General features: G+C 35.9%; 4 protein-coding genes across 4 annotated transcripts; 3 read left to right on the forward strand and 1 right to left on the reverse strand.

Annotated features, from left to right (window-relative positions):
* Nucleotides 1-3,327: 3,327 nt before the first annotated feature.
* LOC133176781 (histone H4) lies at nt 3,328-3,639 on the forward strand. Its single transcript, XM_061311851.1, has one exon. The coding sequence runs from the start codon at nt 3,328-3,330 to the stop codon at nt 3,637-3,639; it is 312 nt and encodes a 103-aa protein (XP_061167835.1).
* Nucleotides 3,640-6,102: 2,463 nt separating this feature from the next.
* Nucleotides 6,103-6,582, reverse strand: LOC133176726 (histone H2B). The gene has a single exon (XM_061311798.1). The coding sequence runs from the start codon at nt 6,562-6,564 to the stop codon at nt 6,193-6,195; it is 372 nt and encodes a 123-aa protein (XP_061167782.1). The 5' UTR covers nt 6,565-6,582; the 3' UTR covers nt 6,103-6,192.
* A 243-nt stretch (nt 6,583-6,825) lies between these two features.
* Nucleotides 6,826-7,239, forward strand: LOC133176736 (histone H2A-like). The gene has a single exon (XM_061311809.1). The coding sequence runs from the start codon at nt 6,839-6,841 to the stop codon at nt 7,217-7,219; it is 381 nt and encodes a 126-aa protein (XP_061167793.1). The 5' UTR covers nt 6,826-6,838; the 3' UTR covers nt 7,220-7,239.
* Nucleotides 7,240-10,458: 3,219 nt separating this feature from the next.
* On the forward strand, nt 10,459-11,117 carry LOC133176789 (histone H1-delta-like). Its single transcript, XM_061311859.1, has one exon. The coding sequence runs from the start codon at nt 10,521-10,523 to the stop codon at nt 11,115-11,117; it is 597 nt and encodes a 198-aa protein (XP_061167843.1). The 5' UTR covers nt 10,459-10,520.
* The last annotated feature ends 1,262 nt before the right edge of the window (nt 11,118-12,379 follow it).

Below are 12,379 nucleotides of genomic sequence, written 5' to 3' on the forward strand. Positions count from 1 at the left end.
GCAGTCTTTGCATTCCAGACAGACTGTCCACTTAAAAAAAAAAGCCCTTTTCAGGGCTACCCACATTTTTAGAAAAGATACCTCAATTACAGTCGTTGATGAAAAGTCTGCATGTTTGCCTCTGTCCCCCCCCCCCCCCCCCTCCTCTCTCTTTTTGTCTCACATTGTAATAAGGCTGTGCTGAAAATGTAAAATTAGGAAATTTTGTTGCGATTTCTAAATCAATAAAATTAAAGTATTAGAAATGAAATACAACACTGCCTAAGGGTAAAGTAAAATTATATGATCATAGTAATATTTTTAAAGTACAAGAAATTGGAAAATGATATCTCCCCCTCTCCCCCCCCCCCCCCCAAAAAAAAAGTTATGCTCACATACAACATTAATAATGGAGGAGCGAAGTCAGTAATTGAAATGAATGACAATAAACAGGGGATGTGAAAGTGTGTATATGAAATTTTGAAGTATGATAGACCATTTTATCACACAAAAACACTGGTTCAAAATTCAGTGTTAAGTACACAAGTTTTATGATCAGATATTTTGAATTTGTCTGTTTTATTTCCTAACTATCAAGCCATACACAAAATGAAATGGCACATACTCTGGTACTCTGAGATAAATTTGTAAGGTAGTGACTATTGATGCAACTTCTGTGTAACCCGTACATGACCAAAGAATTCTTGAAAGCAAAACCACTTGCATACCAGTGCTTATTATTACATGATACATCACTTTGACATATTTTAATTTACAGAATCAGTTTTTTTGAGCTAAAATTTCTTTGACCCTTCGGACTTGTTTTGACAGGACTTGATGTGTTGACAAGATAAGTTCTTGAAATATCTTAAATCAAATGAGACAAACACAAACAACACAATGAAAGAAAAAAAAATCAGGTCCTTAAAGAGAGCAAAGCAATGTTGGGCTGATTTACAAGTGTTATGACACCCACCAAACACTGGGCAATGTATATAGAATTAAAAAAAAATAATAAAATAAATAAATATATGGTAATATCCTTTTATACATTTATACATTTGCATGGCTTTGTATACTAGGGAAGGCTTTGAAATCCAACAATCTTACAGATAAATAAAAGAAAATAAAAAATAATAATAATAATAACAATTAAATAGATACATAAAATGACAAAAAAAAAAACAAACAAAACAAAAGAAAAACAAGGGATAAATCATTACGATTGTTAACATTATTACTGTGATTGTTTTTATCTCTTCATTCAATGGATCCTTATTATCAGAATTATATAATTTTAACCAAATAACCTAGATTTAAACCCAAGTACAAAATCTGTGCAGAAAGGTGGATTGAAATGATTCCAGCTAAGACCAATCGAAGCACAATGTGCCCGACTAATCACAAGGCGTCTTTCTTAACTCCGGAACCAATCGCAAACATCCTTACTTCGTGCGCGCTGATTTCGAAGTTTGATCAAATATTCACGAGCCACAGGACCGTATAAAACTATAGTAAACACACGATCTCGTCATTCATTTTATCTGAACTCAGAGAAGATGGCACGTACCAAGCAGACTGCAAGAAAATCTACTGGAGGCAAGGCCCCACGAAAACAGCTGGCTACCAAGGCAGCCCGTAAAAGCGCACCAGCCACCGGTGGCGTTAAGAAGCCTCACAGATACAGGCCAGGAACTGTCGCTCTCCGTGAGATCAGGAGATACCAGAAGAGCACCGAATTGCTCATCAGGAAACTCCCATTCCAGCGACTTGTCCGTGAAATCGCTCAGGATTTCAAGACCGATCTGCGTTTCCAGAGCTCTGCCGTCATGGCCCTCCAGGAAGCCAGTGAGGCCTACCTTGTCGGACTCTTTGAGGATACTAACTTGTGTGCTATCCACGCTAAGAGAGTAACCATCATGCCAAAGGACATCCAGCTTGCCAGACGTATCCGTGGCGAACGAGCTTAAACATATTCTTGTTTCAGACAAAACACAAAACGGCCGTTTTCACGGCCACCAAAATATTTAGAAAAGATGCCTTCATGTTACAGCGCTCAAGAAACGTAATACACAAAATTAAAACACAAGGCCACATGATAAATGTTAGATCAAATTTGGAGTAGGAAAGTGTCATATATACTGGCATAAACGCATCTAAACTATTATTTATACATATGCAAGAAAACAACAGATGTGATCGTATTGAGTGTTAAGTAGCCTATATACTGGCATAATTGTGACATCTTACACTCTATCATTACTTATATACAAGACGAAACTATAACAATAAGTTTAAAATGAATGTCACGGACAATTCGAAAATGAATAAAACACTTGCAATTATAACGTACAAAACAGAACAATTATTTTCTAATTTAGAGTCCTTAACAGACAAGTATGAAATTATTACAATAATAAGAAAAAGGTATGCCAATGGATAGTATAACAATTTGTAAATGACATTGTTCATTTCAACAATAATATTGTACTATTTCAGTTAAAGGGAATACTATAGATAAAAGTGTATCGGCTACTACAACATGTTATCATTTACGAACACGTATCCAAACATATGCCAAAAGCACAACCATTAGAAGAAAATAGTAATTCTAATAAAGCAGAATCTCGTTCAGCACGAGCTGCACATGTGTCTGTCGTGGGCAATGTAAATACACAGTATATACCATCAATTTCACAAGAGAGAGAGAAAGAGTAAACGTTTACTTTATGAATACTGAATCAAATGACATATTAAAGAGGTGAGAACCTCGTTAGTGGTTAATACTTGCGTGCAAAACCTTTTGCATTGTGCCAAAATAGGTACAAATGAAAATAAATGATAAAAATATTCATTTAAAAAGAAAGGAATCACAGATTTAAAAACAGGAACTGCGCACGTAGTTCTAACCATGTATTTTTATTCGAATTTATTAGAAATGGGTATAAAATTAAAAAAAATATATATATATTCATTTAAAAAGAAAGAAAACACAGATTTAAATACAGGTACTGTGCACGTAGTTCTAACCATGTATATTTATTCGAATTTATTAGAAATGGGTATAAAATTTTAACATTCTAAAATATTGACCTACTGAATTGAGATAACAGGATTAGAAACAGCTCAAGGGTACATCAATAGAAAAAAAAAAAAAAATGTAAACAAGAACAAGCAAGGCGCGCAGAGCGGGAACCAATCAGACTGTTCCTTACTGTGTGCCTTCGTTGCACTGCCGAAGTTTTCAAGATACAAGTGCCTCTAGCGCGTCGTCGAACAGCGCTATATATATCGCTATCCCGTCTGTCTAGCGTCATTTCAGAAGTTTAATCTACTGAGAACTGAATTATGTCTGGACGTGGTAAAGGAGGAAAAGGTCTTGGAAAGGGGGGCGCCAAGCGTCACAGGAAGGTCCTGAGAGATAACATCCAGGGTATCACCAAACCCGCCATCCGTCGTCTTGCACGCAGAGGTGGAGTCAAACGTATCTCTGGACTCATCTACGAGGAGACCCGTGGTGTCTTGAAAGTTTTCCTTGAGAACGTCATTCGTGATGCTGTCACCTACACAGAGCACGCCAAGAGGAAGACTGTCACAGCCATGGACGTTGTCTATGCACTGAAGAGACAAGGACGTACCCTTTACGGATTCGGTGGTTAGATACCCCCTACCATCGCTTACAAGCGTAACAACAAACGGCCGTTTTCACGGCCACCCAAATTTTTAGAAAAGATGCCTCTGAGCAGACGTGTAAAAGAAACGAATGTGTGTGGTTTTTTTTTTTAATCATATTTCTACATAATGTCTGAGTCACTGGAAAAAAAGCATATTATTCGGCTACCCATTCAGTATTTATACAAAGGGTAGGGCAGAGCAAATACTTTACACAGTATTCAAATTATGATTGAATGACATAAGCTTCGTTAAATCTGGTAAAACTTACAATTGTAATAAATAACATGCATACTGTAACAGTATACTGAGTGAGACACGTCGAGGGAGGTGAATATCTAAATACTAGTCCTGTAACACAATTTTTACATGTAACATTGTGTGTAGGCTACATAACTTCTGCAGTCAAATTGTGCTGCACAAGGTAGCAAGAGTTATCTTTCTTGTTATATGCCTTGATTTTGCTTTAAACTCAACTCTATCAACAATTAAAATATGAATTCACACAGCTGATTTTATGTTATTGTTTCATGATTCACATTGTAACATTTGGGTCCCAACATCGGCATCACATGAAATGAATAGTAGGTTAATAAAATTTAATACACAAAATAAGGGTTCATACATTTTTTTTTTTTTTAACATTCATCTCCAGAATAAAGTATCAACTCATAGTTGCATGTTATATTTCATCATTCCATTACCATATAAATAACATTCATATCAAAATATGTCCCATAACTAGCAGTGTGTGCAATGAATGTATCTTGCTCCAGAGCTGTGCAAAACAAACAAAACACACACACTTGCACAAAACAAAACCTTAACTATTATAGGAGATTGTTCTGAATATCTTATCTGCAAAACATGAAAAACTCAATCAACTTGAAGATGCAAGTTCTTGGGATGAAGTTTATTGGATGACATGTTTATTGTACATATTTCCAGTACTTTATGTGTAATGTTTTTAATAAAGGATATTCACAATGCAAAATGTTCAATGAGATGTTGGTAGATGTAATTACAATATTTTGGTGATAAAGATATCTGCTATAATCTTTATGTTTGAAAACATCACACATTCCTTGATAGAAGTATACCATCATTACAATATTATATCTGATTCAATAGGTTATTTAAGAAAAGTTTTGAAAGTTAATGAATTTATGTTTTTATACATCTCACCTTAACATATTTCAATGACATATGGAAAAAGAAAAAAAAAAACCATCAATAAGAATGCATATATATATATATATATATATATATATATATATATATATATATATGTATGTGTGTGTGTGTGTGTGTGTGTGTGTGTGTATAATTTCATTAATTTCAACAATGATAACTTCACTCTAAATACTGTCTAAATTCACAAATTGAATATGATTTTTGTATTATAATTTATCTGAAGATATAGGCATTCTGCACGTCTTGTTCACCCATCTCCTCTTCAAAGAGAATTCGCATCTCGGTATGAATCAGCTAGACCCAGGCGATAAATTTCACTTTTGTATACATCATCGTTCTCAACAATAACTTTATTATTTGAAAGTCTATATTATATAAGTCAATATTCACTGTTTTGTTACATAAATTAATAACTAAGAATTTTCTTTTTCTTAGGGAATTTTAAGGGATGTTGTTCAATATCCACAATGAACATGGTAAATATTTCATAGCTTGTACTGTTAAATGATACTAGTAAAATCTTAATGCACTTTGTCTACATCTAAAACCTGTATATTAGATTGCCCATATTTCAGATGCACAACTCGTTACGCTATAAATCAATATTATATGCACCAACAGAACCAAAACTAGAATCATTCCAAAAAAAAAAAAAAAAAACAAAACCAAACAAACAAACAAACAAAAAAAAAAAACAAAATGAGTGAGAGAGAGAGAGAGAGAGAGAGAGAGAGAGAGAGAGAGAGAGAGAGAGAGAGAGGAGAAATTAAATTAATCGTGGCTTAACATTGAACTCCTAGGTCCCTCATTTTACACTAATCACTTGTTAGCTGGCTTTCTTTTTTATTTGACTTGAAAAAGTGTGGCTGTGTTGCTTTTAGGCTTAAAATAACATGCCTTTATATAAATTAGAAGGCCTGAACTAAGTTTTTGTATACCATACATGCACTGTTGTGTTATTATAAGGCCTTGTGGGATTTCACTGTCTGTAATTATTTAATGTACACTTAATAGGATGGGCATGCACATGTTGGTTTATTTTTCTGAAGGTGTGTGTGTGTGTGTGTGTGTGTGTGCACACTTTTATTTTTTCCAGTCATAGACTGTACACATTTAAAATCATTAGGGAGAACAGACTAAATCAGGGAAAAAGAAAGAAATGCAAAGTAAAAATATATAGGCTTAGATAGATCTAATATTAAAGAAAAATTACAATAATAAGATAAGCTACACACACACTTAACAAACTACTTCGTTTCTCGACGATGTAATGAAGATATCTTTTCGAAAAATTTGTGTGGCCCTGAAAAGGGCCGTTTATTTTTTTCTGGACTGCAAGTTTGCAGTTTACTTGCTGCTGGTGTACTTGGTGACGGCCTTGGTTCCCTCAGAGACAGCGTGCTTGGCCAATTCACCGGGCAGAAGGAGACGGACAGCAGTCTGGATCTCTCTGCTGGTGATGGTAGATCGCTTGTTGTAGTGAGCGAGACGGGAGGCCTCGGCAGCGATTCTCTCAAAGATGTCGTTGACGAAAGAGTTCATGATGCTCATGGCCTTGCTGGAAACACCAGTGTCTGGGTGAACCTGTTTCAGCACCTTGTAGATGTAAATGGCATAGGATTCCCTCCTCTTCCTGCGTTTTTTCTTGTCCCCAGTTCTCTGGGCCTTGGCCTTGGTGGCTGCTTTCTTAGCTCCTTTAGATCCAACTTTGGGTGGCATGTTTACAGGTTGTATACAAACTGAAAACTATGAATGTCGACTCGCGCCGCGCTGCTTTTATATCGCACGGACGGATAACGGTGGGCAAGTACATTACGGACCCTCGAGAAAACTAGTGTTGTTCGGCGAGCGACAAAGTGTACGAAATACGATCGCGCCGATTGGCTGCACATTTCAATCCGCCCGCGTGTTTAAATAGGGTCGCGAAGGCTGTTGTGAGTTATTCGTTGATTTCATTTCTTGAGCGTCAACTACTCTTATTAACAGATCAAAGATGTCAGGACGTGGTAAAGGAGGCAAAGTGAAGGGAAAGGCCAAGAGCCGATCATCCCGTGCCGGACTTCAGTTCCCCGTGGGTCGTATCCACCGTCTGCTGAGGAAGGGCAACTACGCCGAGAGAGTGGGAGCCGGTGCCCCCGTGTACTTGGCCGCCGTTCTTGAATACTTGGCCGCCGAAGTTTTGGAGTTGGCAGGCAACGCCGCCCGCGACAACAAGAAGACCAGAATCATCCCCCGTCATCTGCAGCTGGCCATCCGTAACGACGAGGAGTTGAACAAACTCCTGTCCGGCGTGACCATCGCCCAGGGTGGTGTTCTGCCCAACATCCAGGCCGTACTCCTCCCCAAGAAGACCCAGAAGTCAGCCAGCAAGTAAAAAGTCTGTACGACTTTGAAATATACCAAACGGCCGTTTTCACGGCCACCCAAATTTTTTAGAAAAGATGCCTCTAATAGCATACGGTTTATCTAAGAAACGAAATGTGTAAACTTTTCAATAAATGAAAACATACAGCACTGCATGCCAAGATATCACATTTTCCCTTGATTTGTAAATAAAATATCTTGTATCTTGTATATATTGCAGCCTTACTTGCGACTCATTTGTCTGACTATAACATTATATATATGATATCACACGTCAATCAAAAAGTTACGACTCATACAAATTTGCTAAGAAATCACAGTAATTTCAGATAATAAATTTTGTCTTGGTGATTTTTTCTTTTAAAATTATCATCAAAGATGCGTGTATCATTTTCCTTAAGACCTAAAGACAAGGAAAATGTAAACAATTCTGCACAATTCAGTGAAAAAAAAAATAATCATGGAAAATGGGTTAAAATAGCTCTCAAATACGTTTTTTTAATATTTATAATGTTTTTTTTTTTAAATGTTTTATATGTACGGCGTGCAAATGAAATATTATGACCCGCTCTCAGCCATATATATACTGTTCATGTCAGAAAAGGTACATTTATGTAGAGTATTTCAACACAATTCGGATTTATAAGTATATAATTGTAAAAACACGCCTCAAAATTATGCATGGTTCATTTCCTGTGGAAATTGCTAGATTTGATGTACGCAGGGATGTTATACGGATAGAGAATAGAAATTTACTATCCAGGAAATCGATCGTTGTTACTGCATTACTATATGTTGTCTTTTGAAAACTATCCCGTGTTCTACAGCTCGATTTCAAACGTGTCCAAAATATATCTCTGAATGTGCTCAGATTAAAAACTTTGAATATTTGCTGTATGAATATAGCTCAGAACGTTGTTCATTATCTTGAAATGAAAATGAATTAATAATAAATACGAAACGTCACGCCTTGTTTCTTTCTTTTTTCATTTTCCCCCTACTACATTCTTCATTTATTTATTTATTTTTAAATAAAATGCAAATAATCATGTACATATGAATATTTGGACAGGCGCAAGGGAACACACTGGCTGAGACAAACATATTATATATCTAGACTAAGGTTTCATTGTTTGTTGTTGTTGTATATTAGTTTATTCAGGATATAACTTTGGGCAATACAGCCCATCAGTTTACAAAAATAACATATAATAACATATATTACAAAATTTAAGACTCTCAGTGAGCCTAAATTGGGGGGTGAAACCCCTGGTCAAGTGTTCCTCAGTCCCACAGTTCCACTCATTTATAGTATACAATAATATATAATGAACAAATGAAGTACAATATAATCATAATTCAAAGTTATAATACAGTATATAGCAATGATGTTTTAATGTACAGACATCTGAAAATATAAACCTTACACAGATAGAAATTAGGTTAACCTGATTGATCTTCGTTACGTAATATTAGGGCATAATGAATATATTTCCCTAAACCAACCAAAGTAGATATGCGGTTGGTACCCAACAATTGGATTAATTTAAAAGTACTTGGCAATTTGTAATAATATTCATTTATATATTTTTTTCTTCAATTTAGATATCTAGGGCATTGAAGAATGAAATGGAATTCGTCTTCTATTTCACGTGTATTACAAACATCGCATAATCTATCCTCTCTACTTTTGCCTTGGTACCTTCCGCATTCTATGTTAAGATAGTGAGACGAAAGTCTAGTGCGGGAAATATGGTTTTTTTTTTTTTTTTGTTTTTGTTTTTTTTTAAATTACTCTGAAAAGGTTTTGTTAAATAGAATTGCATTTTACAGAAGTCAGATTGGACAATATGTTTATATAGAAAGCATTTTGACGAATTATCCATAAATGCAGTGCACTCTTGGAGGTATATATCTAGGATTCTATTTTTATACACGTGCATAAAATGAGCAAAGTTTATTGCTTGCTGTTTTATCCAAAATTCTCCAAGACCCAATCTAAATAGTTCAAGTTTTACATCAGGCGCCCAGTTTATACTTGTTCCCGACCCATTTTCTGCATCATATCGCAGGTATTCATAAGAAGATTTTTAAATGCAGTTTTCTGTTTTTAATAATTTACACCAGAATTTCATAATTTTCAATTTCCTTTGTATAATAAGTGGATATCGTCCCAATTCTCTATGAATCATATAATTGCATACATTGCGCCTAACACCGAGGGTAATTTTACAAAAGGATAAATGCAGTCTTTCAATTTCCGGAGATTTATGAAAACCCCAGATTTCGCTTCCATACGAGATAACACTTCCAACATATGTATCAAAGAGTTGACATCGGGTTTCGACGTTGAATTCAAATTTCTGTATATTACGGTTTAAACCAGATAGTGCTTTTTGACCTTGTTCAGCTAATTTCTTTTGCGTACCATTGAATTTACCGTTATAATTTAAATATAATCCTAGGTAATTAAAAGAGTCGACAATTTCCAAAATTTCATTGTTATATGTCCATGAAAAATTTACGCATCCTCCTTTTCTGAATACTAAAATTTTGGGTTTTTTTTTCAGTGTTAACAGTCAAATTCCACGAGGTAACATATCCATGTAACGCGTCAAGCATATACTGTAATTCTTCGGGTGAGTTAGCGAATATTACGGTGTCATCTGCGAACATCAAAACAAACAGATTTAAACAGAAAAATTCAAAATATAAATAAATTAATTGTGAAAAATAGTTTAAATTTCATTATTTTCAATCTGTCGGTTGCACTTCTATACTGCCTAAATAGGAAGGTATGATACAATACAGAGTCTGTGTGGGTTTCTCACAGTTTTAGGGCAAACTGAGGATATTCACAGGACGGAGAGATCCAGTTGGCATTTTTAAACGTGTCTAGGAAAAGTTTAAGATAAATCATCACTGAAATTTGTCTTTTCAAGCAAAATTTTCAACTTGAATCGTAACGTGAAATTCAGACATGCGAGTTTGGAGGCCTATTTTCTTGATTTTGAACACTACAAAGAGAACAATCTAAAAATGTAAATAGATAGAATGATAGAGAGGAATGTAGAGGTTGGGACTATGCTCATATTTTGTGATAGAGACCCTTCGTTGAGCTGCAGCGCGGATGCAAATACCCACATTGAAACACACATGCACGAACAAAAACACGTACGTCTCGACACACTGGATGTTTTCTAGGCGGTCCGCGCTCAGTGTAAACAAAAACAGCAAGTGCGTGTGACCCAAGTATTCCAGTGTTCACTGTTCCCGAGAAGTAAGTCGTCGTTTTACTCTCCTAAGTAGCCATGGCCGATACTGCTGCACCAGCAAAGTCCCCAGCCAAGAAGAAGGCCGCAAAGCCTAAGGTGCCTGCTGCACATCCTAAGTACATTGACATGATTAGCGCCGCCGTTGCATCTCTGAAAGAACGCGGTGGCTCATCCAGACAGGCCATTCTCAAGTACATCATGGCCAACTACAAAGTGGGCAACGATGTAAACTCTATCAACGCCCACCTGAAAATGGCCCTGAAGAACGGTGTTAAGAAAGGTGCTCTGAAGCAAGCAAAGGGTACTGGCGCTAGTGGCTCCTTCAAACTTGGAGACAAACCCAAGACCGAGAAGAAACCTAAAGCCAAAAAGGTTGCCAAGCCCAAGGCAGCCAAGCCCAAGAAGGCCGCCGCCAAGCCCAAGAAGCCTGCCGGAGAGAAGAAGGCCAAGACTCCCAAGAAGAAGACAGCAGCCAAGAAACCAGCCGGACCCAAGAAGACCAAGTCCCCCAAGAAAAAGGCAGCCCCCAAGTCTCCAAAGAAGGCAGCAGCTAAGCCCAAGAAAGCCAAGACTCCCAAGAAGGCAGCAGCCAAGAAAACCAAGACTCCCAAGAAGGCAGTCGCCAAGAAATAAGCAGTCTTTGCATTCCAGACAGACTGTCCACTTAAAAAAAAAAGCCCTTTTCAGGGCTACCCACATTTTTAGAAAAGATACCTCAATTACAGTCGTTGATGAAAAGTCTGCATGTTTGCCTCTGTCCCCCCCCCCCCCCCCCTCCTCTCTCTTTTTGTCTCACATTGTAATAAGGCTGTGCTGAAAATGTAAAATTAGGAAATTTTGTTGCGATTTCTAAATCAATAAAATTAAAGTATTAGAAATGAAATACAACACTGCCTAAGGGTAAAGTAAAATTATATGATCATAGTAATATTTTTAAAGTACAAGAAATTGGAAAATGATATCTCCCCCTCTCCCCCCCCCCCCCCCAAAAAAAAAGTTATGCTCACATACAACATTAATAATGGAGGAGCGAAGTCAGTAATTGAAATGAATGACAATAAACAGGGGATGTGAAAGTGTGTATATGAAATTTTGAAGTATGATAGACCATTTTATCACACAAAAACACTGGTTCAAAATTCAGTGTTAAGTACACAAGTTTTATGATCAGATATTTTGAATTTGTCTGTTTTATTTCCTAACTATCAAGCCATACACAAAATGAAATGGCACATACTCTGGTACTCTGAGATAAATTTGTAAGGTAGTGACTATTGATGCAACTTCTGTGTAACCCGTACATGACCAAAGAATTCTTGAAAGCAAAACCACTTGCATACCAGTGCTTATTATTACATGATACATCACTTTGACATATTTTAATTTACAGAATCAGTTTTTTTGAGCTAAAATTTCTTTGACCCTTCGGACTTGTTTTGACAGGACTTGATGTGTTGACAAGATAAGTTCTTGAAATATCTTAAATCAAATGAGACAAACACAAACAACACAATGAAAGAAAAAAAAATCAGGTCCTTAAAGAGAGCAAAGCAATGTTGGGCTGATTTACAAGTGTTATGACACCCACCAAACACTGGGCAATGTATATAGAATTAAAAAAAAATAATAAAATAAATAAATATATGGTAATATCCTTTTATACATTTATACATTTGCATGGCTTTGTATACTAGGGAAGGCTTTGAAATCCAACAATCTTACAGATAAATAAAAGAAAATAAAAAATAATAATAATAATAACAATTAAATAGATACATAAAATGACAAAAAAAAAAACAAACAAAACAAAAGAAAAACAAGGGATAAATCATTACGATTGTTAACATTATTACTGTGATTGTTTTTATCTCTTCATTCAATGGATCCTTATTATC

This window comes from Saccostrea echinata, unplaced genomic scaffold, assembly GCF_033153115.1.
Source record: "Saccostrea echinata isolate AGI-Se365-2 ecotype Australia unplaced genomic scaffold, CSIRO_AGI_Sech_v1 ptg000081l, whole genome shotgun sequence".
Classification (NCBI taxonomy): domain Eukaryota; kingdom Metazoa; phylum Mollusca; class Bivalvia; order Ostreida; family Ostreidae; genus Saccostrea; species Saccostrea echinata.